General features: G+C 34.2%; 1 protein-coding gene and 1 pseudogene across 1 annotated transcript in view; both read right to left on the bottom strand.

Annotated features, from left to right (window-relative positions):
• BMT2 (base methyltransferase of 25S rRNA 2 homolog) overlaps positions 1-25,192 on the bottom strand; it is a 95,772-nt gene that overhangs the window by 42,676 nt on the left and 27,904 nt on the right. Inside the window, exon 3 of the mRNA XM_016138070.2 lies at positions 17,655-17,825. Within this exon, the coding sequence (XP_015993556.2) occupies positions 17,655-17,825 (171 nt within the window). The remainder of the gene's footprint in view (positions 1-17,654; positions 17,826-25,192) is intronic.
• Positions 9,977-10,108, bottom strand: LOC118610848 (annotated as a pseudogene).

Below are 25,192 nucleotides of genomic sequence, written 5' to 3'. Positions count from 1 at the left end.
ATTTACTTACATCTCTTTTGGCTGCTCTCTAAATCTGACTTCTAACTGAGCTACGGCTATATTATGGTTTTGCATTTTATAGGGAGGGTCATTGTATAGTTTATAGTCCAAACTGAGACACTTCTGAAAACAAAAAGTACTATTAACAACCATAAACTAGCACTGTACGAGACAAATATGGTCACCCTATTTATAGACAGTATAACAAAATAAAAATTATAATACAAATTGATGGTTAAGTATTTCACCAGTTATATTTGTCTTAACCAACTTTCCCTTGTAGTAACTGAATATGATTCTTCATTGTCTTGGTCAGAACTATCATTAACCATGACAGTTACTATAGCAATATTTCGACACTTTCATATCAAAATGTTGTGATGAAAAATTATATTTTTAAAATGCAATTGATTTAAGAAATAAATGGCAAAGAAAACAAAACATAAGTACCATCAGCCTCGAACACCATATATAAAACTAGTAAATGTTTTCTGAGGTTTAATACCAAGAAACCAAGTTATCCTAATTAACGACACAAGATAGCATTAATGGAAAATCTATTCTCTGAGCATAATCAATTTTTTAAAAATATTAGAGAAAAAAATTATGGACCAAAAAAACTTATCTGCAAATGAGGGGAGATAAGAGTAGAGCTATCAAGTAAAATATTTCTTTTAGACAAGTACTAAATAGGAGATTTTTATTAAGAAAATGATCCTCCTGAGGATAAGAGGAAAGTGATCAAAATTGCAGCACTAACAGTAGAATTTATTCTTCAATCCACCTGACACACACACACTCTCTCTCTCTCTCTCTCTGTATGTGTGTGTGTTTTCTGTTCCTCGGCTCTAGCCAATTTGTACTCTCTTTCTATCCTCTAAGTTTGTTAATGCTGTTGTATTAGCATTAATAAAAAATTCAGTTAAATTCTCATTTAGGTGATTCAAAATAATAAAAAATTTACTCTGTATATTTACATGTATGAAATAAAATGTGTACTGTAGTCACTTGTGTAGCCCTACTGATCTGAATTTCCTTGAAAATATTACCTTAGCTTAATTTACCACTCGCTATGATCCTTTAAGAGTATTATTACTCTAGAAACATACGAACACCCTTTAATTGTATCCTATTGATGATTATTCTTCTTAACTCTAATGTTCATTGTGGCTTCCTTTTCATTCCTATTATATGTAAGCATTCCCTAAAGTTCCATAATTAAGATTTCTCTTTTTCCTTTTCTCTTTCTACTTTAACATCTTTCTTAGGACTGACTAAGGTAATATTCTGTGTATCTGGTTGATATCATGTAGTTCCATCAATCAAATAAACCCCCAAATGCAGATGAGATTTTTAATATCTATTTTATGAACTCATTTCTTAGCTGCAGACTCACATTTCCAACAATATGCAACATAATATCAACACACGGTGTTGGAATTCATTAAGTTCATAGTACTTAGTGGAGATCTAGTATGCGTTGGCGTTATGTTAGGAGCTGAGTTACCCACAAGGCAAATGTAGACTTTATCTTCACAGTTTACTGTGGAGTCTAAGGAGAAAGATAAATCATAAACAGAATAAGATGTTTTGGAGCAGGGCTTTTCAAACTTTTTGGTCTTAGAATCCCTTTGTACTCTGAAAAATTACTGAAGACTCCAAAGAACTTTTATGTGGGTTATACCTATTAATATTTACTGTATTAGAAATTACTGAGAAATTTTTAAATGTATTCATAAATAGCAATAATATCATCATATGCTAACATAAATTAACATGTTTTGAAAATGAACTATATTTTCCAAACAAAAATTTGATGAGAAGAGTGTCACTGTTTACATTTTTTCCAAATATATCTGATATCTGACTAAATAGAAAACAACTGCCTAACCATGCCATCACGCATTAGGATACAGTAGAAGTACTTTTTGTGGACTTCCCATTTCATCATGTGGCATGTTAAAAAGATGATTACTGAAAATTTCAATTTAATAAAATTGATAATTTTTTGTGTTTTATCAATGACAAACATGTATAACTGGTCTTTGTTTTCATTGCGAGTGCATGGTGAAGAGTACAATGACTCTTAATGTAGTTTGGTATACCACTGCTTTGATATGTGCTAATGTGTCAGCAATTTTATCCATCATTACTTTTGAACCATCAGTACAAACAGCAATCCAGAAAAAAAAAAAAAAAAAAGGTAAATAATATGTTAGTTTTAACATGGAAATACTCTGAATTTGCAGACTTCAGCAAAACGGCCTCAGAGATGTCCAGAGACACACAGCCCACACTTTGATATCTGCTGTGCTAGAGGAGTATGTAGCCTTGCTGATGGTATGAAGTCTAGGAGTAAGGAAAGTTTTTCCTGAGAAAGTTAAATGTTTATGACTATATGTAAGGAGTAACAGGAAATTATCCAGGTGAAGGGGAGGAATGATGGGTTGTGAGAGAATGCTCTAGGCAAAAGGAAAAACACTAGAATTCTACATGAATAAAAGTAAGGTCAATATTATTAAGTAATATAGTTAAAATATATATATGTACATATACGTGTATATACACATATACATATATATGTGTACATATATGTACACACACACATACATGTATATGTATATATACACCAGGAAATAACGAAGGCAAAGGGTCAATCATAAATGACGTTTTAATGTTACGTTAAGAACCTTAGATTTATCTCAAGGGCAAAGGGAAATCACTGAAAAGTTTGAAGTAAGAGAGCTGGCAATATCAGCTCTGTGTTTCAGAAAAAATTCTCAGGTTGAACTGTGGAGAATAGATTGGAATAAGGCTGGAAATAGGAGATTATTGTAATACCCCTAGTGAGAGATGAGGATAGAGAGAAATAGACAAAAGTGATACTAAGAACTTAGAACTGATAGTAGGACTTGGTGATTAACTAGATGTGGAAAGTGACATGGGGGAGGAACCAAGAATAAATTTAAAGTTTCTGGCTTTGGCATACATACACCCAGTTAACGAAATAGGAAACACAGTAAGAGAAATAGATTTGGGTGGTTCAGAGAGTAGGAAAGGGAGACTATTAGCTCACTCATGACACAAGGATATCTCATAGGTGCAAACACAAACAAGAGCTGTCTAGTAGACAACTAGATATATGAAGGCAGATCATAGATCTGAACTGGAGATACAGATTTGGAATCATCAGTATACATGTGGTAACCAAAGCTATGTGAATAAATTAAGGTGCCATGGGAGGATATGCTGAGTTTGAAGAAAGCCTAAGACTAGCATTCAAGAGACAGGCAGAGAAAGGAAATGTGGTGCATTAAGAAAGTATAAGTACATGGATTGATAAAGGGCATGCCCTTATAGCACAGGAATTAAGATTAAGACTGATTTGTTTTTTTTTTTAAGATAATATTGCAATGATTAAGAAAATTATGGAAGAAATAAATGTATTGTTAATAACTACTAAATTACCATTAAGACTCATAAAATAGGTAATAGCGCATTCATCTACCACTCCCTTAAAATGAGTAACATTCATTAATATTTGTTTCAGGAAGGATTTTAGGCTTTCGGTAATTCATTGGAAAACAGTTAATTTGTTAGTTAAAAGAAAGAAAACACTGAAGACTCCATTTCTTGAATTGTCTTTCAATAATTATGCATAAGTCTAATTAAATTTATATTTTTATTAGAACAAATGAGATTCAATTTCATTTATTAAAATAATAAACAACCTGTTTTAGACAGTAAAGCGTTAACAGATGAGGGCATAGTGCACAGAACTACATTAAGAATCTTATAAACTAAGGTTAACAGAAATAACCTTTTTGAAATGCTTTAAATCTTACTAAGGAAGACATTTACTTTATGAATCCCTCCAGAAAGAATTTCTTTGGGTAGAAAATAGTCTGTTACCATTATTATTATTTTTTTTTTTTTTTGGTCAGATTACAGAAGCCTAGATCATGGTATTTTTCTCATGACCATTTGTCAACTGCGCTGTTACCCAAATGATATTCAAAACTATACAATCATCACTCCTTTCTTTCTCAACATCTAGTACTTTGGGTCATTATCTGAAAGCTCAGAGCTGTGGAGTTTTTATATGTAGTTCTTTCAACTTAATACCTAGAAGACTTTATTATTATCCTTATTTTTTTTTTAAATTTTTATTTATTTATTTTTTTAAAAAGGAGACTCAGGAATGTTAGATATTTCCCAAGGGTTATTCTCTAAACCAGTGATACAAGTGGGAAAGGAACTACCTTTATAACTTTTTAGAAAGGAGCAACTGATAAGGATGGATTACTTGCATTTGGTTTGTTTATAATCTAGTACAAATATATATATGTATATATTTACATACATACATACATACATACGCACAACATATGTAACCAAAAGTAACTATGAAGGAAAATTTCATATTTTCAAATTAGTAATATGCATTATTTCTGTAGACTAGCTTAAAAATTACAATATACATGGCTTTAAATGGGACTTAATATCTTAACATTACTAGAACTCCAGACCTGATATTTGCAATCATGATTTCAACCTATTAACATTTCAGTAAAATAAATGAAGAATTTTACTTTCATTTTCAAATTTATATTTGCATATATACTTTGATCATAATATAGAATGTACATCAAACTAAGAGCAAAACACTACTGAAAGTCACTATTATTTATATATAATGAAGTATGTTCAAAAGATATTTAAGTTCCTCCTTTACCACTGTAACATCTTTTACTTACTATGGTAACCTTCAATATTGAAGAGCACAAAATACAAAGAATGCTAAAACTGAATAGAAATCAACTGCTAACTAATATTTAAAAAAAAGATAGAGAATACTAAAAATGGCATTCAAAATCACTAATTGTTATAAACTCAACTGTCAAAACTGACAGTAATATGTCTAATTACAGAAGTCTAAGATGGCAAGGACACAGGAGGATGCTGAAGTTGCCTGTTCCTATAAGCAAAATCAGAAATGCATGTACATAGGTAGTAGCATTTATTCCTGCAAGACAACTGAGTGCTGAATGAATAGCTTCTGACAACAACAAGAGAAAGATGCCAAATAGAGAAGGCTAGAAAGCTAAGGAAGCCCTCCAGAAGCTTCAGGAACTCTCTAGGCCTGAGGGGCCAGTGAGCACCATTTTTATGTTCCTTTCTACTTTTAATAGGTTGGGCAGGAGCTCTATTTGAGTGCTTTGGCCTACCTGCAAGATCACTGCAGTGCTTTCACAGCTACATTCCCTGGAAACTTTTGCTTCGGAACAAAGGGAATAAGTAGGAACAATAGGATTTCACCACACCAACCTGGCCTCCTTGCCAATAGCTGCTCTAGGACCTGTAGGCTAGTGTCCCAAGTACCATAAGCATATGCGGGGCTCCAAGCCTCTTCCCAAAACTACCAGCCACAGAGCCTACACAGAGGCTGCTTCTACATCAGACCACTTTTGGTACAATAAATAAGAGACTGTATAGAGAAGACCAGAGAACCATGGGAACTCTCCAGGACTACGTGAATTCTCCAGGGTTGGAGGAGCTGGTGACTGCCATTGTTTATGTCCCCTTCCACCTCCACAGGGTGGGCAGAGGCTCTATCCAGGTGTCCTGGACTGCCTGAGGTCACTTCAGTGTTTCTGGACACACTGCCAGAGCCCATTTCAGCCTGAACATAGTGAGTGAGCAAGCAAGCAAGCAGGATCATACAATACATTACTACATGTACCTGGTCTCCCCACATGGAGCTGCTCCAGGTCAGTAGCTCAGTACAAAGGACACCCTAGACAGTAGCTCTGCTCCTACCAGCCTGCCCAAACCAGCCAGAATACACTCTACAGAAAGCCTACTTTTATATAAGGCTTCTTTTCCAAGACTGGAAGAAACAGCTATTTTGTCTAATTCATATTAACAGAGGAAGCCAAATGAATAATATCTCTAATGAAGGAACAAAAAAAATCTCCAGGAAAAAAAAAAATCCCTAAGGAAATAAAGATATGAAATTTGCATGATAAAGAATTAGAAGAAAATGATCATAAGGATGCTCATAAAACTTGGGAGTGCCATAGAGAAACTTAGGGAGAACTTCAAAAAAGAGTTAGAAAGTATAAGAAAGAACCAAGCAGACCTAAAGAATACAAAAACAAACAAATAACACAGTAAAAGGAATCAACAGCTGATTAGCTAACACAAGAATGGATCAGCAACCTAGAAGACAAGACTAGCAGAAATCAACCAGAACAGAAAGAAAAAATAATTTAAAGAAAAGAGGATAGTTTAAGGGATCTCTAGGATAACAATCAAGCACTCAAACAATCACACTATAGGGATTCCAGAAGAAGAGAGAAAGGAACAGATACTTTGAAGAAATAATGGCTGAAAACTTTCCTAACCTGGGAAAAGAAACAGATATCCAGGTCTAGGAAGCATGGAGAGTTCCAAACAAGATGAGAGTTCTAAACAAACCTAAAACCTACAAAATATATACAAAGAACACAAAGAAAGAAACCTAAGCAAAACACTAAAGAAAACCAGCAAACCTTACAAGACATCACGAGAAGAAAGGAATAGAGGACAACTATAAAAATAACCAAAAAATAACAAAATGGCAATAAGTACATACTTATCAATAAATATTTTAAGTGTAAATTCATTAAATGTTCCAATAAAAAGACACAGGTGGCTGAATGGATTAAAAAACATGACCTATCTATATGTTGCTTACAAGAGGCTCAATTCAAATCAAAAGATGCATAGACTGAAAATGAAGGGATAGAAAAGATATTTCATGTAAATAGAAACAAAAAGAAAACTGGAGTAGCAAAACTTTTATCAGACAAAATAGGCTTTAAAACAAAAAATGGAAAAACAACGAAGAAGGACATTATATAATTATATATCCAAGAAAGGGACATAACAATCGTAAATATCTACACACCCAATATAGGGGCACCTAAATACATAAAGCAATTAATGAAGATAAAGGGAAAAACCCACAGAAACACAATTAGGATAGGGGATTTCAATACCCCACTCACATCAAAGAATAGGTAATCTAGACGAAAAATTAATAATAAAATGGCAAGCTTAAATGTCAAATTAGACAAGGTCAACTTAATAAATATTTTAGAACACTATACTTAAAAACCACAGAATACACATTTTTTCAAGTGACATGGAACATTCTCCAGGATAGATCACATATCAGGCCACAAAATAAGCTTAATAAATTCAGGAAGACTGGAATAAGTGACACCAGCATCATGGTGGAGTAAGAAGATCGTTTACTTTCTCCCCTTAAAGTTACATACATAGGATAACTATAATTCAATAAACGATACCCTGCTCAACACACAAACATGTCTGAGAGATCCATGCATGGAGATAGTTGAAGGTGGGCTTATGGGAATGAGCAGGGAAGGCGGGATTGGGGGGTAAGGTCAGACATGGGGGCTGCAGATGCAATTCTGTGTTGGTGTGGCCCTAGCTGACACAGTAGTGGAAAAGGAGTTGGGCTGCAACCCTCACACTGTTGACTAGAGGGCCAGCAGGGTAGTAACAACATTTGAGCCTGAGTGACTGTTGTCCATTGAGGCTACACCTGGTGACATGGACAAAGACACAGCACAGCACTGTATAGCAGCCAGGGGCTGGTAGCTGCTATTGCTAGGAGTAAGGCAAAATCGCAGACATGCAAACTGGCCTCCCCTTACCTCCCTGTACCCGCCCAGACCCAGGTGATGTTGAAGTAAAGGAGGTGTGGGGTTGCAGCACAAACTCAGCAGTTGGGAGTATGGGAGGGACAGAAGGAACATTCCTGCCTATGTAGCCAGTGCCATTTGGCATTTAAAACCAGTTGGAGATGCCACACAGAAGCATGATAGCAGTGAATTAGCAGCCACCAGCACTAGCAAGAAGACAAAGCCACAGACTTGGGAACCATTCCTCCACCTCTACCACCAGTGATCCCTTCACCAACTGATTACAGCAGAACCCAACAAAGGCAGTGGAGACACCGTAGACAGCACAGTGTAGCTGGTTACCTCTGGTTACAAGGAGGCAGTGCCAGGAACTCATAAGTCAGGAGTTCCATTACCTACCACATCCCACCAAGGCGATGGTATTCTGAGATTGAGGAAACCTGATTATAGAGGGGATACCCACCTTCTCATGGAATACCGGGCATTTTCCCCATAAAGTGACACAGCCCAAAAAAGAAGCCAGAAGTCCAAGCAGAAAACTAATCACAATAAGAAAGACTAGTTTCGGATTAAAAACACAAAATTTGCATCATAGAAGCATTTACTAGAAAACAAAAGACCTCTACTTATAAACTCGTTGAATTGTTAAAAACAAAAGAGTATCTAAAAAAGAATTCACTATCTCAAATGCACAGGCAAAGAAAGAATCCATCAGAATAGGGTATTAAATACTCAATTATAACATAAAGGTTAAGGGGAGGGAGAGGAATTTAAAAACAAAACAAAACACTATACCTTCCATAATTTTGATATCAACCATACAGCATAAAAGGGATAATTTGTGACAAAAAAGCACCCAAACATAAAAGGGGAGGTAGAAAAGGACAGAACTTGCTTTAGTGAATGAAAATATGATTCAATAAGAAGAAAAAGGACTACAGTATGAAACTTTTACTTACACGAACCTCAAAGTAACCATAAAACAAAAATCTAGAACTGAGACATGTAAGATAAAAAAAAAGACAAGACGGAGGGAAAAAAATCTTAGAAAATAACCAAAGTAAAATAGTAGACAGAAATACAAGGGAAAAGAAACAACAGAGAAACAGAGCAACCAGAACAAATGATAAAATAGCTGTATTAACTTCTCATATGCCAAGAACTACCCTCAACAAAAATGGAATAAACTCACCAATTAAAAGGTACAGATTAGGGGGCTGGATGAAAAAATAAGACCCAACTATATGTTATCTTCAAGAGACTCATTGCAGCTACAAAGACAAACTCAGGCTCAAAGTGAAAAGGGTGGAAAATAAAACACCACGAAATAGCTTCCAGAGAAAAGTCAGCGTAGCTATACTTTTATATCAGAAAAAATAGAGTTCAAGATAAAAAGGTAACATGAAACAGAGACGGACAGCTTACAATGATAAAGGGGGCATTTCATCAAGAAGATATAACACTTATTAACTTATATGCCCCAACCTGGAAGCACCAAAATATGTAAAACAATTCCTAACTGAGCTAAAAGCAGACAGTGACAAAAATACAATTATAGTATACAATTATCCATTAACAGCAATGGATAAATCATCCAAACAGAAAGCCAATAAGGAAATATCAGTCTTAAATGATATCAGACCAAATGAACATAACTGATTATTCTAGGGCTTTCCATCCTAAAACAACAGAATATACATTCTTCTCAAGTGCACAAAGAACTTTCTCAAGGACAGATCATATGCTGGGGAAGAAAACTAGTCTAAATAAACTTAAGACTGAAATCATACTGAGCATAGTTTCTGACCACAATGGTGAAACTGGAAATTAACTACAAAAAAGCAGGGAAAACCACAAAGGAGAAAATTAAACCATATGATTCATAACAATTGGGTTGGAAAGGAAATGAGTTCAAAACATACATAGAGACAAATGAAAACGACAATAACCTTCCTAGAGTCAACCACAAAGAATAAGAAAATCTTTATTAACTGTATGGCATCACTAGAGAGGTCTACCAAACATTCAAAGATTAATTACCTATCTTTTTCAAACTCTTCCAAAAAACTGGAGAGGAGGCCATTTTGAGGCCAACATTATCCTGAAACAAAAGCAGGCAAGGACAACACAAAAAAAGAAACTTATAAGCCAATATCTATGATGAAGACAGGTCCAAAAGTTCTAAACAAAGTACTAGCAAATCAAATATAACAATACATTAAAGGGATAATACAGCATAATCAGGTGGGGTTCATCCCAGGGAGAAATATCTTTTTGGATATATCTCTTCGAGCAAGGAAAACAAAAGAAAAAATAAACAAGACTATATCAATTAGCAGTAATCATGCCTTGGATAAACCTCATTGGCTACAATACTGCCATTACGCAAAGCTAAACAAGACTATACTAAACTAAAAAACTGCACAGCAAAGAAAAACAACAAAATAAAAAGACAATCTAATGAATGGCTGCAGATGTTTGCAAATGATACATCTGTTAAGGGGTTCATATCCAAAATACATAAATAACTCATATAACTCAACAACAAAAAATGTCTATGGGCAGAGGACCCGAATAGACATTTCCCAAAGAGGACACAGAGATGGCTAACAGAGATATGAAAAGATGTTCAACATCACTAGTCATCAGGAAAATACAAATTAAAACCACAATGAGATATCACCTCACACCTGTCAGTATGGCAACTATCAAATAAATTAACAACTAAGTGCTAGAAAAGATGTAGAGAAAAGGCAACCCTCACACACTGGTTGTGGGATTTTAAATTAGTCACTATTGAAAAGAGTATGGACAACCCTTGAAAAACTAAAAACTAAAAATAAAACTATCATATGATCCATCAATCCCACTTCTGGGTATTTATCCAAAGAAAACAAAAACATTCATTCAAAAAGATAGATGTACCCCTATGTACATTGCAGCATTATTAGTAATAGTTAAGATATGAAACAATCTAGAAGTCCATCAATAGATAATGAAGATGGGGTATGTAAGTACAGAAGAATATTATTCGGCAACAAATAATAATGGAATCTTGCCATTTGCAACAACATGGAGGAAGCTAGAGGGTCAGACTGAGAAATACAAATACCATATAATCTCACTTATATGTGGAATCTGAAAAAATAAATGAAAAACAACAAAAAAGAGACACGTAGATACAGAAAACAAGCTGATGGTTGCAAAAGGGGTGGAGGTGGGAGGTGGGAATAAAATTAAAGTATGTTTAATTAGGTTCTCTTTATTAGACATTACCTATCATCATGCATTATATTCTCTCTGTCAGCTTTTAAGAATATGACCAGTATCTTATATCTGAAGGTAGAATTGAGACAGGCCTATAGCAAGACTCTTGGATAGCAATGACTATCTAATGGTCTTTTCTTTCCCTCAGTGCACCACCTCTTCCTTCTGCCTTTTCTTCTACTAATCCTCAAGGAGATGATTATAAAGACATGGTTGTACTGTCCTAAGTATGTCCACTCTTCTTTCCTTTCCTTCCATCTATTCATCTGTCTTTCCTTCTACCCATGAAACATGTATTAAGCCCCTGCTCCAATAATATAAATATCAAGAAATACCCTGAGTACTACAAAGCTCATCCAAATTGATGAACACTTAAGATCCCAATACTTAAGTGATAAAAGATATAAACAGACAATTCTCAAAACAGGAAGATAAAAAAATGACCCTAGGGACTAAGCAAGCTGCAACTCAAATGCAAACAAAAGGTTCGGTTGGGGCTTCAGACTGTCCTAAGGGTTGAAAGCCACAATTATTTACTAGAAATTAGATATTTTTTTCAGAGTTCCATTTTGTGCAGCTTTGCCTAATCCTGTACCATTAAACACAATTTTCCTTTTGAGTTTAAATTGTTGCCTCCATTTAAAAATAATTAAGAAAACATATTAAACTGGTCCACCTTAAAGTGGTCATAATTCTGTTTCAGAAAGCTGGTTCCTAAGGAGTGAGGAGATTTAAGTAAGTATGCAGAACATTTTAAGAAATAACAAAATTTTACACAGCCCAGAATGTTTCCCTCTCATGTTTACCTATCAAGATACATGGACAACTCCATAAGAAGAAAGCCAATACTGTTTGATTTGCTTTCTAGAGTGGGTGAGGCTTTGCTTTCTTCCTAGAGAGGTAATAATCACCTTTCATTTTTATCTAAAATAGTCACAAAAGTGATTTTGTGCTTCTGCTAAGGGAGCAAATAAAGGGCTTTCAAAAAAGGCCAGTGGGCCTTGAAATTCCATGGAGAGTGGGAGGGTGCTAAAAAAAAGAAAAAGAAAAAGAAAAAGAAAAAGAAAAAGAAAAAGAAAAGAAATGATCCTATTCACAGCCATGGCTTACCGGCTACTGCTAAGAAACTTAAGTCAAAATTTGGTCCTATTTATATAGCAAGAGTAATAGACATAAATGGTAGATGACTTTCTTCTCATATTGACTGATTAATTGGTAATGGCTTCTTAAAGTACTATGTGAAAAGAATTCTGAAGCCAAGTTCAGGCTCTGTAGGAAAAAACCAATGACCTATGTTTATCATGGATTTCAGAAACTGTAATGACAGCATGTGTGCTATACTTCAGCCGTGACAACTGTTAAAACTTCACAGAATAGATTTTATTTTCCTGATTTCATGTGATTTTCCTTTCTTTTATTTAAAAAATTTATTCTTCATTGTTTTGTGTATCTGTTAGAAATGCATATTAACACAATGGGATGCCATTTTATTCCATCATGTTAATAAATAATGAATAAAATGAGAAAATCGATGCTGGTGAATTTTGGCAAAATTGGCACTTACACTGCTAGAGGTAATGGAATTAGTATTGTTTTTTCTGGCAAGTCATTCAGTAATATGTACAACTGTGTTGAGTCATTTATACTCTTCAACCCTGAAATACATTAAAGGACATAAAAATTCAAGCACAAAGAGGGTTAATGCTGAGAGGAAACAAGTCATAAAGAAAACAATCTAAATGTCTAACAAAAGAATAATGTATGTAAAGCAAGATTCTTTCCACCATATTATCTTTCAAAAAGAGGGCAGTGTATTTGAGTCCTTAAAAAGTCTCCAAATTATTGAGCATTCTCAATTGCTCTGAATAATGAAGTATTATTTAGGAAAAACTAACATTAGCCTTAGATTTGTTTTCATCACAAGCAAAAAAAAGCATAATTTAATCCCCAATAGGGATGATAATACAGTCATTATCTAATCATGCTTATACCATCGGTCTGAGTCTGGTTCAGTGTCTTAAATTACATTCTGCTGGCCTCACAGGATAAATTTGATTCTATATTTTGGAACAGACTATAGAAAATTGTCATTTTTTCCTTAAATGTTTAGTAGATTTCACCAGTGAAACCACCTGGGTCAGGTTCTTTCTGTTTTGAAAGCCCATTCATTATTGATTTAACTTCTTTAATAGATACAGAACTCTTTTTATTATTTCTCCTTGTGTGAGTTTTGGTGTCATTCAAGGAATTACCATTTCATCTAAGTTATCAAGTTTGTGGGCATAATACTCCTGTCCACTGGAACAGTAGTAATGGCCCCTCTTTTATTTCTGATATTAGTAATCTGTGTTTTTCCTTTTTTTTCCTTGGTTAGCTTGGCCAGATGTATATCACTTTTATTGATCTTCAAAGAACAAGATTTTGGTTTCACTGATTTTCTCTACTGTTTTCCTGTTCACAATTTCACTGATTTGTGCTCTATTTCCCCCCCACCCGGCTTATTTTGAAGCTAATTTGCTCTTGTTTTTCTAGTTTATTAAAGTAGAAGCTTATATTGATTTTACATCTTTCCTCTTTTCTAATGCAGTTGTCCCCCCTTATTGACAGGAGATATGCTCCAAGACCCCTAGTGGATGCCTGAAACAGTGGTTAGTACTGAACCCCTATATATACATAGCTTTTTCACCTACAAGAAGGATTTTATGGCTTCTCTTTGGCATATCTGAATTGCTAGCATTACTACTCTTGCATTTTGAGCCACTGTGAGGTAAAACAGGGATTATTTGAAACAAGTACTGTGATACCACAATAGTTGATCTGATAACCAAGACCACTAGTAAGTGACTAATAGGCAGGTAGAGTATACTGCATGGAGATACTGGACAAAAGGGATGATTCACATCCTGGGCAGGATGAAGTGAGATTTCATTATCATGCTCAGAATAACACGCAATTTAAAACCTATCAATTGCTTATTTCTAGAATGTTCCACTTAATATTTTTAGACCAGAGTTGACCACAGGTAACTGAAACTGCGGATGAAAGGGAATTACTATATATGCATTCAATGCAATACATTCTCATCTAAGCACCACTTTTACCATATCCCATAAATTTTGACAAGATACATTTCCATTTGCATTTAGTGCAAAGTAATTTTAAATTTCTCTTGAGTGTTCTTGTTTGACCCATGTGTTGATTAGAAGTATGTTGTTTAATTCATAAATATTTAGGGATTTTCCAGCTCTCTTTCTGTTATTGATTTCTACTTTAACTCTATTGTGGTCTAAAAGAATATTTCTTATGATGACCTATCTTTTAAAATTTGTTAAGGTGTGTTTTATGGCCCAGGATATGGTTTATTTGGTGAATGTTTTGAAAAAATATAAATAATTTTTAAAAGGCAGCAATGTAAGGGAAAGGGAATCTCTTTGGAAAAATTGAGTATTATTCTATATTTAGGACCACTTTATATTTAGACATTTACAGGGCAGATTTTTATTAAGAGATATAATGCTTTAATAGCACAGAAAGAGAAATTTACAAAATTCTTTATACTACATGGTCTCTACTTAAAAAGACTATTTAAAAGACTGGAAAAAAAATGTACCTAAATGTAACCAGGACTAAGTAACAATTTTTTTACATCTATAATCTCTACATGCAAATATTTCATATTTGATCTTATTTCATTTATAGTCAGAAAAATATATGGGTGATTTTAATAGAATATGATAAGTACTATAACAAAGATATAAAAAGGTTTAATATTAATATCAATTCTTTTGAGAAGTTCCAGCTAAGCTCCGAAAGAAAAGATGCTTCAAATATAGCCTAATATAGCAGCAATGGTTTATCAGAAAAAGGATATATCACATTTGTAACTGCCAGAAGTGAGAAAAAGCACTAGGGGAATTTAAATAGCCCCATATGACTAGAATACAAGCTGTAAGAACGGTTGACAGGGCAGAAGGATTACGTCGACAGACACATGTTATGGCCAGAAGTATGTGAAGGAATCCAGAGTTTTTACACTGAAGAAAATCTAAACTTAGCCATCCTCAGCTAAGTCATTTCAGTCCTTTTTACTAAGTAATTCTTGACCTATAACAATTATATTTGGATAGTTTCCTTTATTTTCAGCCAAACTAATTTCTCTCCTTTAAAACAAAACTATGGCAAGATAGAAGTTAGCAAATCCACTCCTTAAGAAACTATGAAACTGAACAAAAACCTCAAAAACAACCATTTCTAGGTTCAAACAAAGGCAATTAATTTGAGAAGTGTATTTTATGAAAACCAGCTGAACCAAGGTTAACAACAGTGCTGATATGTGGTGTCCTTGCCTGGGAGCAGCTCTAATCACTACCACCACCCCTTGCTCAGTTTTTACAGAGGTACTTCAAGGACAGGGCTGGCTGTGAGAAACAGCAGCTTCACTGCTGGAAGGGGCTAACTTGATTTGGAACAAAGTGTGAATGAAAAACCCAAATACAGCATTGTCAGTAAAAGTAGCAAACTTATTAGAAAACAAACAGGGAAAGTCAGCAGCAGCTACTCTAGACTTAGGTTGCAGTTTTGGGAGCGCTGAGCTGTAGACTGGAGGACTTAGTCAGAGATTTAACAGAAAGATTCTAGATTCTATGTCTTAACAGAAAGACACAGAGGGCTAGATAAGTTCCCACACAGCCTTGGCTGACTGGGATTCACTCCCATATCAATACATATCCCTTGGCAGAGAGTACAAGCCCTACTGGCTCCAGAGGCATTTGAGTACAACCTCAGAACTATCAGTGACCCAGGTGCAACCCTAGGAAATCAGTTTAAAAGGGAGATAGATCCCACAGATTAAATCCAGGCAAATTACTAAAAAAACATATTATCAACTTCCTTGGGGGAAGAATCCAAAACCAGATTTTTTACAATATATTATCAAAAATATATTAAACAGTTTTCAACAAAAAATTATGAGACATGCAAAGAAAAAGAGAAAATTGTGGTCGATACTCAAGAAAAAGAGCACTAACTAGAAACCGACTCTTAGCCCAATAATCGGATTTACCGAACACTTCAAAAATCACATATTATAAAAATATTCAAAGAATTGAAAGAAACTGATTTAGAGAATTCAAGGAAAATATAATGACTCAACAAATAAAGTAATCTCAACAATGAAAGAGATTATAAAAAAGAACCATACAGAAATTCTAGTGTTGACATTTTCCATATATATCTATTTTTGATAGCAGTATAACTACAATTTCTTACACTGGTCAACATTTAAAAAATATTTTTAAATATTCATTATGCCTGAGTTATAGGATGTTTAGTAAGTCATTATGCTTTGTAAGCTTTATAGTAACCTTTAAATAAAGGTAAAGATGTGTTCTCTTTTCCTACTAAACTAGTCAATGGTATATTAATTTTTTAATGAAACTGCTATCACTAGATAATATTTTCAACATGGCGTAAAAACAAAATAACCAAAGGTAATGAATGCTGTGTTGATATCTACAGATTTAGAACAGTTTTAAGAGGCTAATTTTATTTTCATGGTTAGTTTTTAGTGTCTTCAAGAATGTTTCTAGAATTATTCAAATTTAGCATTTTCAAGAGATTAATAAAATATAACTTGACACCACAAATCTATTCTGGTACTAGGCTGTATAAATAATTTTTAATACTCCAAATAATTAATTGGATTATAATACTCATGTACTTTTATGTATATACACACAATAGAATACTATTTTAATCATTAAAAAGAAGGAAATCCTGCATTTATGACAACATGGATGAAACTCAAGGGCATTATGCTAAGTAAAATAAGTCAGAGAAAGACAAATACTGTATGATCTCACTTCTATGTGGAACCTAAAAAGACATCAAACTCAAAGAAACAGATCATATTTGTGGTTACCAGAGGCAGTGGATAGGGTGTGCGGGAACGGCGGTGAAAGGTACAAACTTTTGGTTATAAGATAGTAAGTTCTGGGTATGTAATGTATATTACATATTTGAAAGTTGCTAAGACAGTATACCTTAAAAGTTCTCATCATAGGGAAAATATCTGTAATTATGTGAGGTGATGAATGTTAACTAAACTTATCATGGTAATCATTTCACAATATATACATACATCAAATAATTATGTTATACAGCTTAATTTATATGTTATATGTCAATTATATCTCAATAAAACTAGGAAAATACTCATGAACTTATTAAATAAAATTTGTATCTATATGCATACATTGACTACTAGCAGGCAGATTATCATATCAAGAATAAAATAATGGTAACTGGTTCTTTTAGTAATCTTTCGTTATTCCTTATTTGTGATAGCCACTTTAAACAGTTTATTTGGACTTTCCTGTTTTGATTCTTTGTATTACCATAAGAATGATTATAATAACATTTAATAAACTAGTCTTTCTCATTTTTGGTAAGGACGATCTACATTATAGAACCACTAGTTTTAAACATGCTCCATAAAATTTTATGCTAGTTTTCTATCTAGTAATACTACAAATCTGCACTTTTCAGCCTAACATATTACCAGAGGAACAAGCTTACTTTCCACTCTTTGGTATAAACCATCATACTATTTTAGATTATTAACACAGCTATCCAGGATAATGTTAATAACTGAAGTACAAAAGGTATACTTACTCAGTTATAATTTCAGGGTTTGTAAAGCTGAGGTTGGTTAAATGACCTTCGAATTTAGAAGATTCATGTATACTTAAGGCTGGAGTGGTCTTAGTGGCAAGTACAGCTCTTTTTTCATCTTTTTCAAGTGCTTTTCTCTTCCCACCATTTTGGAAATATTCTCTGCATACACTATAAGGCAAAATAAAACTATATTTTAAAACATGAGGTATGAATGTAAAATTAAGTAGAAAAATATTAGCCTTTATTACTCGAAATGGAAAACTTATAAATTACAGATTCCTATTTTGAAAATGTCACATAGAGGTAGGTTTGAGAATCCTGTAGCATGTTCGCATTTTTAAAATTACCATACAACAAAGCACAATCATATGTTTAATTAAAAAAAAAAAAAGTATGTTTTTCAGGAGCACAGATGTGCCTGTATATTTTACTGAACCTCATTCTTAACTGAAACATAAGTTGCTCCAGAAGAGCTTAGATAACTGCTATTCAGTGACAGCATCCAAAAATAGTAGTCACAGTTAATTCCGAGTCAGCTTTGCTAGTATGCAAACAGTAGACAGATATGCCAACAGTTATTTTTCAGATCCCTTTTGGTTTATGAAAAGTCAGGCTGTCCACACATTGAAAATCATTTACCTTCTAATTTGCTCTGAGAGAAGGGTATAAAAATCTAGTTTAAGTAAAAATAGTATCATTTCGGAGAAGAAAAAAAGGGCATAGCTGATGGAGGTTCTGTTCATCCCTCTGGCGACCAAATCAAAGTTGTGACAGAAACAAGAAGAAAACCACAAGGAAAATCGCCTGGGATCTAGATGAACAAGCTATACAACTAGGGAGAAATCTAAGAAATCACCCTAAAACGTCAAAAGGAGAAAGGGGCGAGGACTCAAAACTGAGGCCGAGTCGGCTGGAGGCTGTGGCAGCCAGTAGCTGCAGATGCCTTTTAAAGGAGCCCTGTCCACGAGTGAACTTCCGCAGTAACAGACCTGCTTGATTTGAACACCAGTGCCATTAGGGCTGCACAGGGAGCACCAGGGACTTACAAGGGGGCGCTGAATTGTCGGAGTGCCAGCCGAAGCAAGCCTCACTCTATACAGAAGTGCCGGAAGTATCCATTGTTCCTCTGTTGAGCCCTCCCACCTACCAGTGTGTGAACATAGAGGAGAGATCTTCAAACTGGATAACAGAGGTCATTTCGTCCAATGGATTCCCTTAAACTCCGCCTCCCCCAACTCGCAGCCCCATTCAAGCCACATCAAGGTGTGTCCTCGCTTAGTCAGGTGCCCCTTGCTGAAGAGCACCTAGACTCATACTGGTGACATCTGGCCTAGGTTTCTGGTGTAGCCTTTTGAGGCAACTATAAGCATAGCATCAGTGGATTGCTTGCTGAATTTTAAAGGTGGCCCTGGAGGGGTACAGGTTGGGGCTAAACTTGGCCTGCAACTAACTGAATCCCTCTCAGTACTGTACCACTGGACACATCACATAAAGCTGCACTAATAAGACCGAGAAACTTAAGAGCTTAGTTTAGTACATAGAAATGGACACAGAAAGACAGCCAAAATGGGAAGATAAATAAGCAGAAACTATATGAGAGAACAGAACAGAGATCCAGAAATAATGGAGTCAAGTAATCTAACAGATATGAAGTTCAAAACACTGGTTATAAAAATGCTCAATGAACTTATGGGAAGGTAGTTGAATTCAGTGAGAACTCTGACAAAGAGATAAAGAAAACATAAAAATGGAAATGGAAATTATAAAAGGGAACCAGTCAGAAATGAAGAACACATTGTCTGAGATGAGAATATTAAATGGAATAAACGAAGTGAATAAAGAGGAGGATCAAATGACCTACACAGAAAATGAGAAAGCCAAGGACACTCAATCAGAATGGCAAGAAAAAAGAAGCCAAGACTATAATAATAATTTAAGGAGCCTATGGGATACTATTAAATGTAAAAATATCCGTGTCATAGAGGTACCTGAAGGAAAACAAGATGTTGAAGAACTATTTGAAGAAATAATGATGGAAAACTTCCCTAACCTGGGGAAGGAAACAGACATAAAACCCCAGCAAGCTAGGGTCCCAAAACCCAGGAACCCGAAGAGGCCCACACAAAGACACATCATAATTAAAATACCAAAGGTCAAATACAAAGACAGAATCTTAAAAGCAGCAAGAGAAAGACAGTTACATACAAGGGAGCTCCCATAAGACTGGCAGCTGATTTCTCAAAAGAAACTATGCAGGACAGAGGGCTTGGAACAAAATATTCGACGTGATGATCTACAACCAAGAATACTTTATCCAGCAAAGCTATCATTTGGAGTTGAAAGACAGATAAAGGGCTTTCCAGACAAAAATAAGCTAAAGAAATTTATCAGCACCAAGCCAGCATTACAGGAAATGTTGGAGGGATTTCATTGAGAAGAAAAATCATGTATCAAAAACAGAAATAAAGAATGGTAATAACTACATTCCTATCAACAATACCTCAAATGGAAAAGAATTAAGTGTTCTAACCAAAAGAGAGATAAGAAAACAAGACTCCTACGTATGCTGTCTATAAGAGACTCACTTCAGAGAAAAAGACACACACAGACTAAAAGGAAGGGGATGGAAAAAGATATTTCCTTAATGGACTTAGAGGGGATTGCGCTGAATGAATGGGTAGGATAGAGAAAGAAAAATATCTCATGATTTCACACACATGTGGAATCTAAAGAACAAAATCAACAACGACAAAAGCAAAAATAAACTCATAGATACATAGATTATTTAGAGGGATACTAAATTTGAAGGGAGTTGGGAGAACAAAACAGGCAAAGAGATTAAGAGGAACAAATGGACAGTTGTAGAATAAACATGGAGATGTAGAGTGTAGCATGGGGAAGATGGTTAATAATATAATAAATATGTAAGAAGGAAAAGGGGTACTATATTTAGTGGGGTGATCAGTTTGCAAGTTATGTGGATCTCTGATCACTATGCTGTACAACTGAAACTGGTATATTATTTTATGCCAACTATAATTTAAAAATTCATTGAATTATACAATGTAAATACAAGTAACTAATTGTCTATTATATTTCAATAAAGATAAGAAAAAATAGTACCATCCCATAAAGGTATATCTTCAAAAAGAACGAAGGTTGAAACACGGTAGTAGTTTTCATAACACTTCAAAATTATTCCTGTCTATCAAGAGACCATTCCTACTTGTCCCAATTCTTATATGTTATTAAAATGCAGAATTGTCAAGATATATCATTTTAGGCTCATATAGTTTAGCCCATATCAGGTTGCTATCCAGAATCAGAAACTGATGACTGGCATAACCTTAAATAATTTTCTTGGTATCTAATATAATTTTAGGATGACCACAGTATGGACCCATGCCTGGGTATATTATAAGAAAGCAAACATGAACCATAGAATCAACTCCAACATTTATTAGCTATTAAATCCAAGAAACTTACTAGAAAAAAGAGAGAGACAGACAGACAGACAGATAGACACACAAACACACAAGCTCTGGCTCTGGCCCTTGAGCTTACAGTGTGGCAAGAGATACACACTTGAAAACATTTAACTGATATACTACTTATCTAAGCTACTTAAAGGAGAATGAAGCCTAAATTTTTCTTTCTTTTTAGATTTTTAAAATAAATCATATTATTATTACATATAGTTCATACTTTTGAACATAGTTAGACTTTTTTGTTTCATAGACACTCCCTGGTGAAGTTCTAAAAACACATGCCAAGAAAAGTTTAGAATTGAGGAAGTAATTTAATACTGATTTCTACAAGTAGAATTATGGTCTAAGGGAACAATGTCCATTCCTCTTCACACTTGTAGGATACTATTAGCTCAACTTCAATTTTTCTAAATATCTATTATTTAATATTTCTTTAACTTATTCTATGGAGATTCAGTTTTAACTCTATATACAAGAATTGAAACTCATTCATCACTGATCGAACATTTATTAAGTACCTATCACGTGCTGGGTACATAACTGATGAGAAAACAAATTAAAGGAATAGCTGCCTTCAAGGAGCTCAGACTAGTAAAGGAGATAAACAATTTATATAATAATAAAGAAAATATAATTGATAAAGATAAAATACAACTGATAAATACCTAACCCAGTCTAAAATCAGTCATATAAGCTGATTTTAGAAAGATGAACAAGATTAAATCAAGCAAGTAAGAATGTTAGTTAAAGAGAGAAATGTTTTCCTGGTGGAGAGAATAGCATGAGCAAAGGCATGGAAGAGAAACTCAGCATGGATCTGGCAGAGATGGACATCAGTTAAAGCTATGTGAAATTTGAAGTTCTGGGCAGAAAATGGATGAGTAGATGGACTCGCAAGTGAAAAAGCCCTGAGGCTAGCATACATATGTAGAGAACTGGTAGTCAGGTGACACTGGAAAGTAAGCAAGCTTCAGATCATGCAAGACCTACAGGCCAATTTAGAAATGTGGCCTTTAGAAATCTAATTTAATGATAGAAAGTGGTTTAGTGGTTTCCTGAAGTGGGTGGGTTAGACTACAAAGGTGTACAATGAAGCTTATTAGAATTATGGAAATGTTCTGTATCTTGATAGTGGTGGTGGTTACATAAGTACAAATATTTGTTAATACCCACTGAACTGTACACTAGAAAGGGTGCATTTTATCATATATAAATTAAACCTCAGTAAGGTTAATAAAAAAAATGTAGCCTTTATCGCCTAGGAATTAATACTAAAAATAATGCCTCTACCATATAACATTTCACTAAGGCATGAAATACTAAAGAGCTTGCTTACCTTTCTATTAGGTAGAACCACATATAAGTGTGATATTCAATAGTTCTTGACCCACAAAAATTACAGTTTTATGTGGTTCAATCTCATAGTTATCTAGAAACTTGACCGCAAAACATATAACAGCTAGAATTCCAGGTTCTCATAGGATAACAACAACCCATTTACATTCCAATCTCTCTACATACCTTCTCAAAAATATAAAGATCATTAGGAAGAGCAAATAAAAATCACGTATAGTTCATATCTATGGCATATCTAGGAAAGAGAAGAGCTTTTCATTTTACTTGTAATTGAGGAAATAAAAATCTAAGGCAAACTGAATTGGCTTTGGAGCCACCCAAAGTAGAGTCAGATGAGGACTCTAAAAGAAAGAAAGGTATGATAGGGTGTTAAAGGATAGAAAAAACTAAGTGACAAAAGCCAAGTTTCACCACCAAAAAAGTGTCGAACTCTGGGGAAATCTTAAGAAGAGATTTGGGAAATGGTGAATCAGAGATTCAGCCATGGGAAATTCAAAAGGAACTTTTTAAAGTATATAGGAAAGGCTGTCACCTTGAGAAGATTTTATTTCTGGGGAAGAAAAGAAGCACCTTGAAAAAAGGAGGTATATCTGGAGGCATAGTAATAAGGGGAAAGAATGAAGTGATAACAATAAGGGGAAAGAAAGAAGCCTATTGAGGTGTCATAATCTATATATAGTTTAAAAATCATAAGTCAGACCAAAAGAGTACAATATTTACTAAGGAAACTCTACTTTTGTATTTGTAGCAATCAAGCAAGGTTTTTGGAATTATGAAACAAAATAAGCCCAAACCCTACCTACACATGTAGAGATACTCCAACATAACAGACAAAATACATAAAAGAAATGCCCAATGAATCCATCAACCATACAAAATTCTATTATAAGGGACGAGAAAGACCATCAAAACTTTTCAGATGAAAATTCTCGAAAGCACAAAAAACAAAAATAGACACAAAAAAATTGTACATAACATTTCAATATTAATTATATATAAGTAATTGCAGATTTGAAAGAGCACTTCAAATTTTAAATGAGATTTTAAAAATGAGAGTAAAGAACGAAATAAATGGAGAGAGATTCCATAATGTCAGTTCTTTCCAATCAAAATCACAGCAAATTATTTTGTGGATATCAACAAACTGATTCTCAAGATCATAAAGAGAGGAAAAGACCCAGAAATAGCTAACACAATATTGGAGAAGAACAAAGTTGGAAGGACTGATACTATCTGACTTCATGACTTAATATAAAGCTATAGTGATCAAGAAAGTACAGTATTAGAGAAAGAATTGACAAACAGAATAATGGAATAGAATATAGAGCTCATAAATAGACCTTCATTAATATATTCGACTAATTTTTGACAAAGGAGCAATACAATGAAAAAAATAATCTTTTCAACAAATAATTTTGAAACAACTGGATATTCACATGCAAAAAAATGAACCTAGACAAAGACATTACATACATCCTTTACAAAAATTAACTCAAAATGTATTACAGACCTAAATATACAACACAAAACTTTACAATTCCTAGCTAGATTTATAAATTTCTGAGAAAAAATCTAGATGACCTTGGGTTTGGTGATAAACTTTTAGACATAACAGCTCAAAATCATAATCATGAAAGAAAGAATTGAGAACTGAGATTTCATTAAAATTAAAATTTTCTGCTCTCCAAAAGACAATATGAAAGAGACTGAGAAGACAAGTCACAGACTGGGAGAAAATATTTGCAAAAGACATATCTGATAACGGACTCTTATCCAAAATACATAAAGAAGTCTTAAAAATCATCAAGACAACAACTTGATTAAAAAATGGGCAAAAGACCCGAACAGATACCTGACCAAAGAAGATATACAGATGGCAAGTAAGCATGTGAAAAGATGCTCCACATTGTATGTCACTAGAGAAATGCAAATTAAAACAGCAATGAGCTACTACTATACACTATTAGAATGGCCAAATTCCAGAACACTGAAACACCAAATGCTGGTGAAGAAGTGGAGCAAAAAAGAGCTCTCATTCATTGCTGGGGGGAATGCAAAATGGTATAGTCATTTTGGAAGATAGTTTGGCAGTTCTGTATGAAACTAAACATAATCTTACCACACAATCCAGCAATCATGCTCCTTGTTATTTGCCAAAAGAGTTGAAAACTTCCACACAAAAACCTGTACATGAATGTTTACAGCAGTTTTATTCATAATTGCCAAAATTTGGAAGCTACCAAGATGTCCATCAGTAGATAGATAAATGAGCTGTCATACATCTACACAATAGAATATTATTCACCGCCAAAAAGAAATAAGCTATCAACCATGAAAAGACATGGAGGAACTTAAATGTGTATTAAGTGAATAATGTCAACATGACATTCTAGAAAAGGCAAAACTATGCAGACAGTAAAAAATTCAGTGGTTAAAAGGGGCAGGAAAGAAGAAAGGATGAAAAAACGGAGCACAAAGGATTTTTAGGGCAGTAAAACTGTTCTGTATGTTACTATAGTGGTGGATAGTTGTCTTTATCTACTTATCAAAACCCATAGAATATATAACACCAAAAGTGAACCCTAACATAAACTATGGACTTTGGATGATAATGACGTGTCAATGTGGGTTCATCACAATTCTGGATGGATGTTGACAATGGGAGATACTGTACATGTAAGAGGGCAGGAT

Source organism: Rousettus aegyptiacus, unplaced genomic scaffold, assembly GCF_014176215.1.
Source record: "Rousettus aegyptiacus isolate mRouAeg1 unplaced genomic scaffold, mRouAeg1.p scaffold_m13_p_13, whole genome shotgun sequence".
NCBI classification, from domain to species: Eukaryota; Metazoa; Chordata; class Mammalia; order Chiroptera; family Pteropodidae; genus Rousettus; species Rousettus aegyptiacus.
The sequence above is the reverse complement of the archived record's forward strand: the minus strand, read 5'-3'. Positions and strand labels throughout refer to the sequence as shown.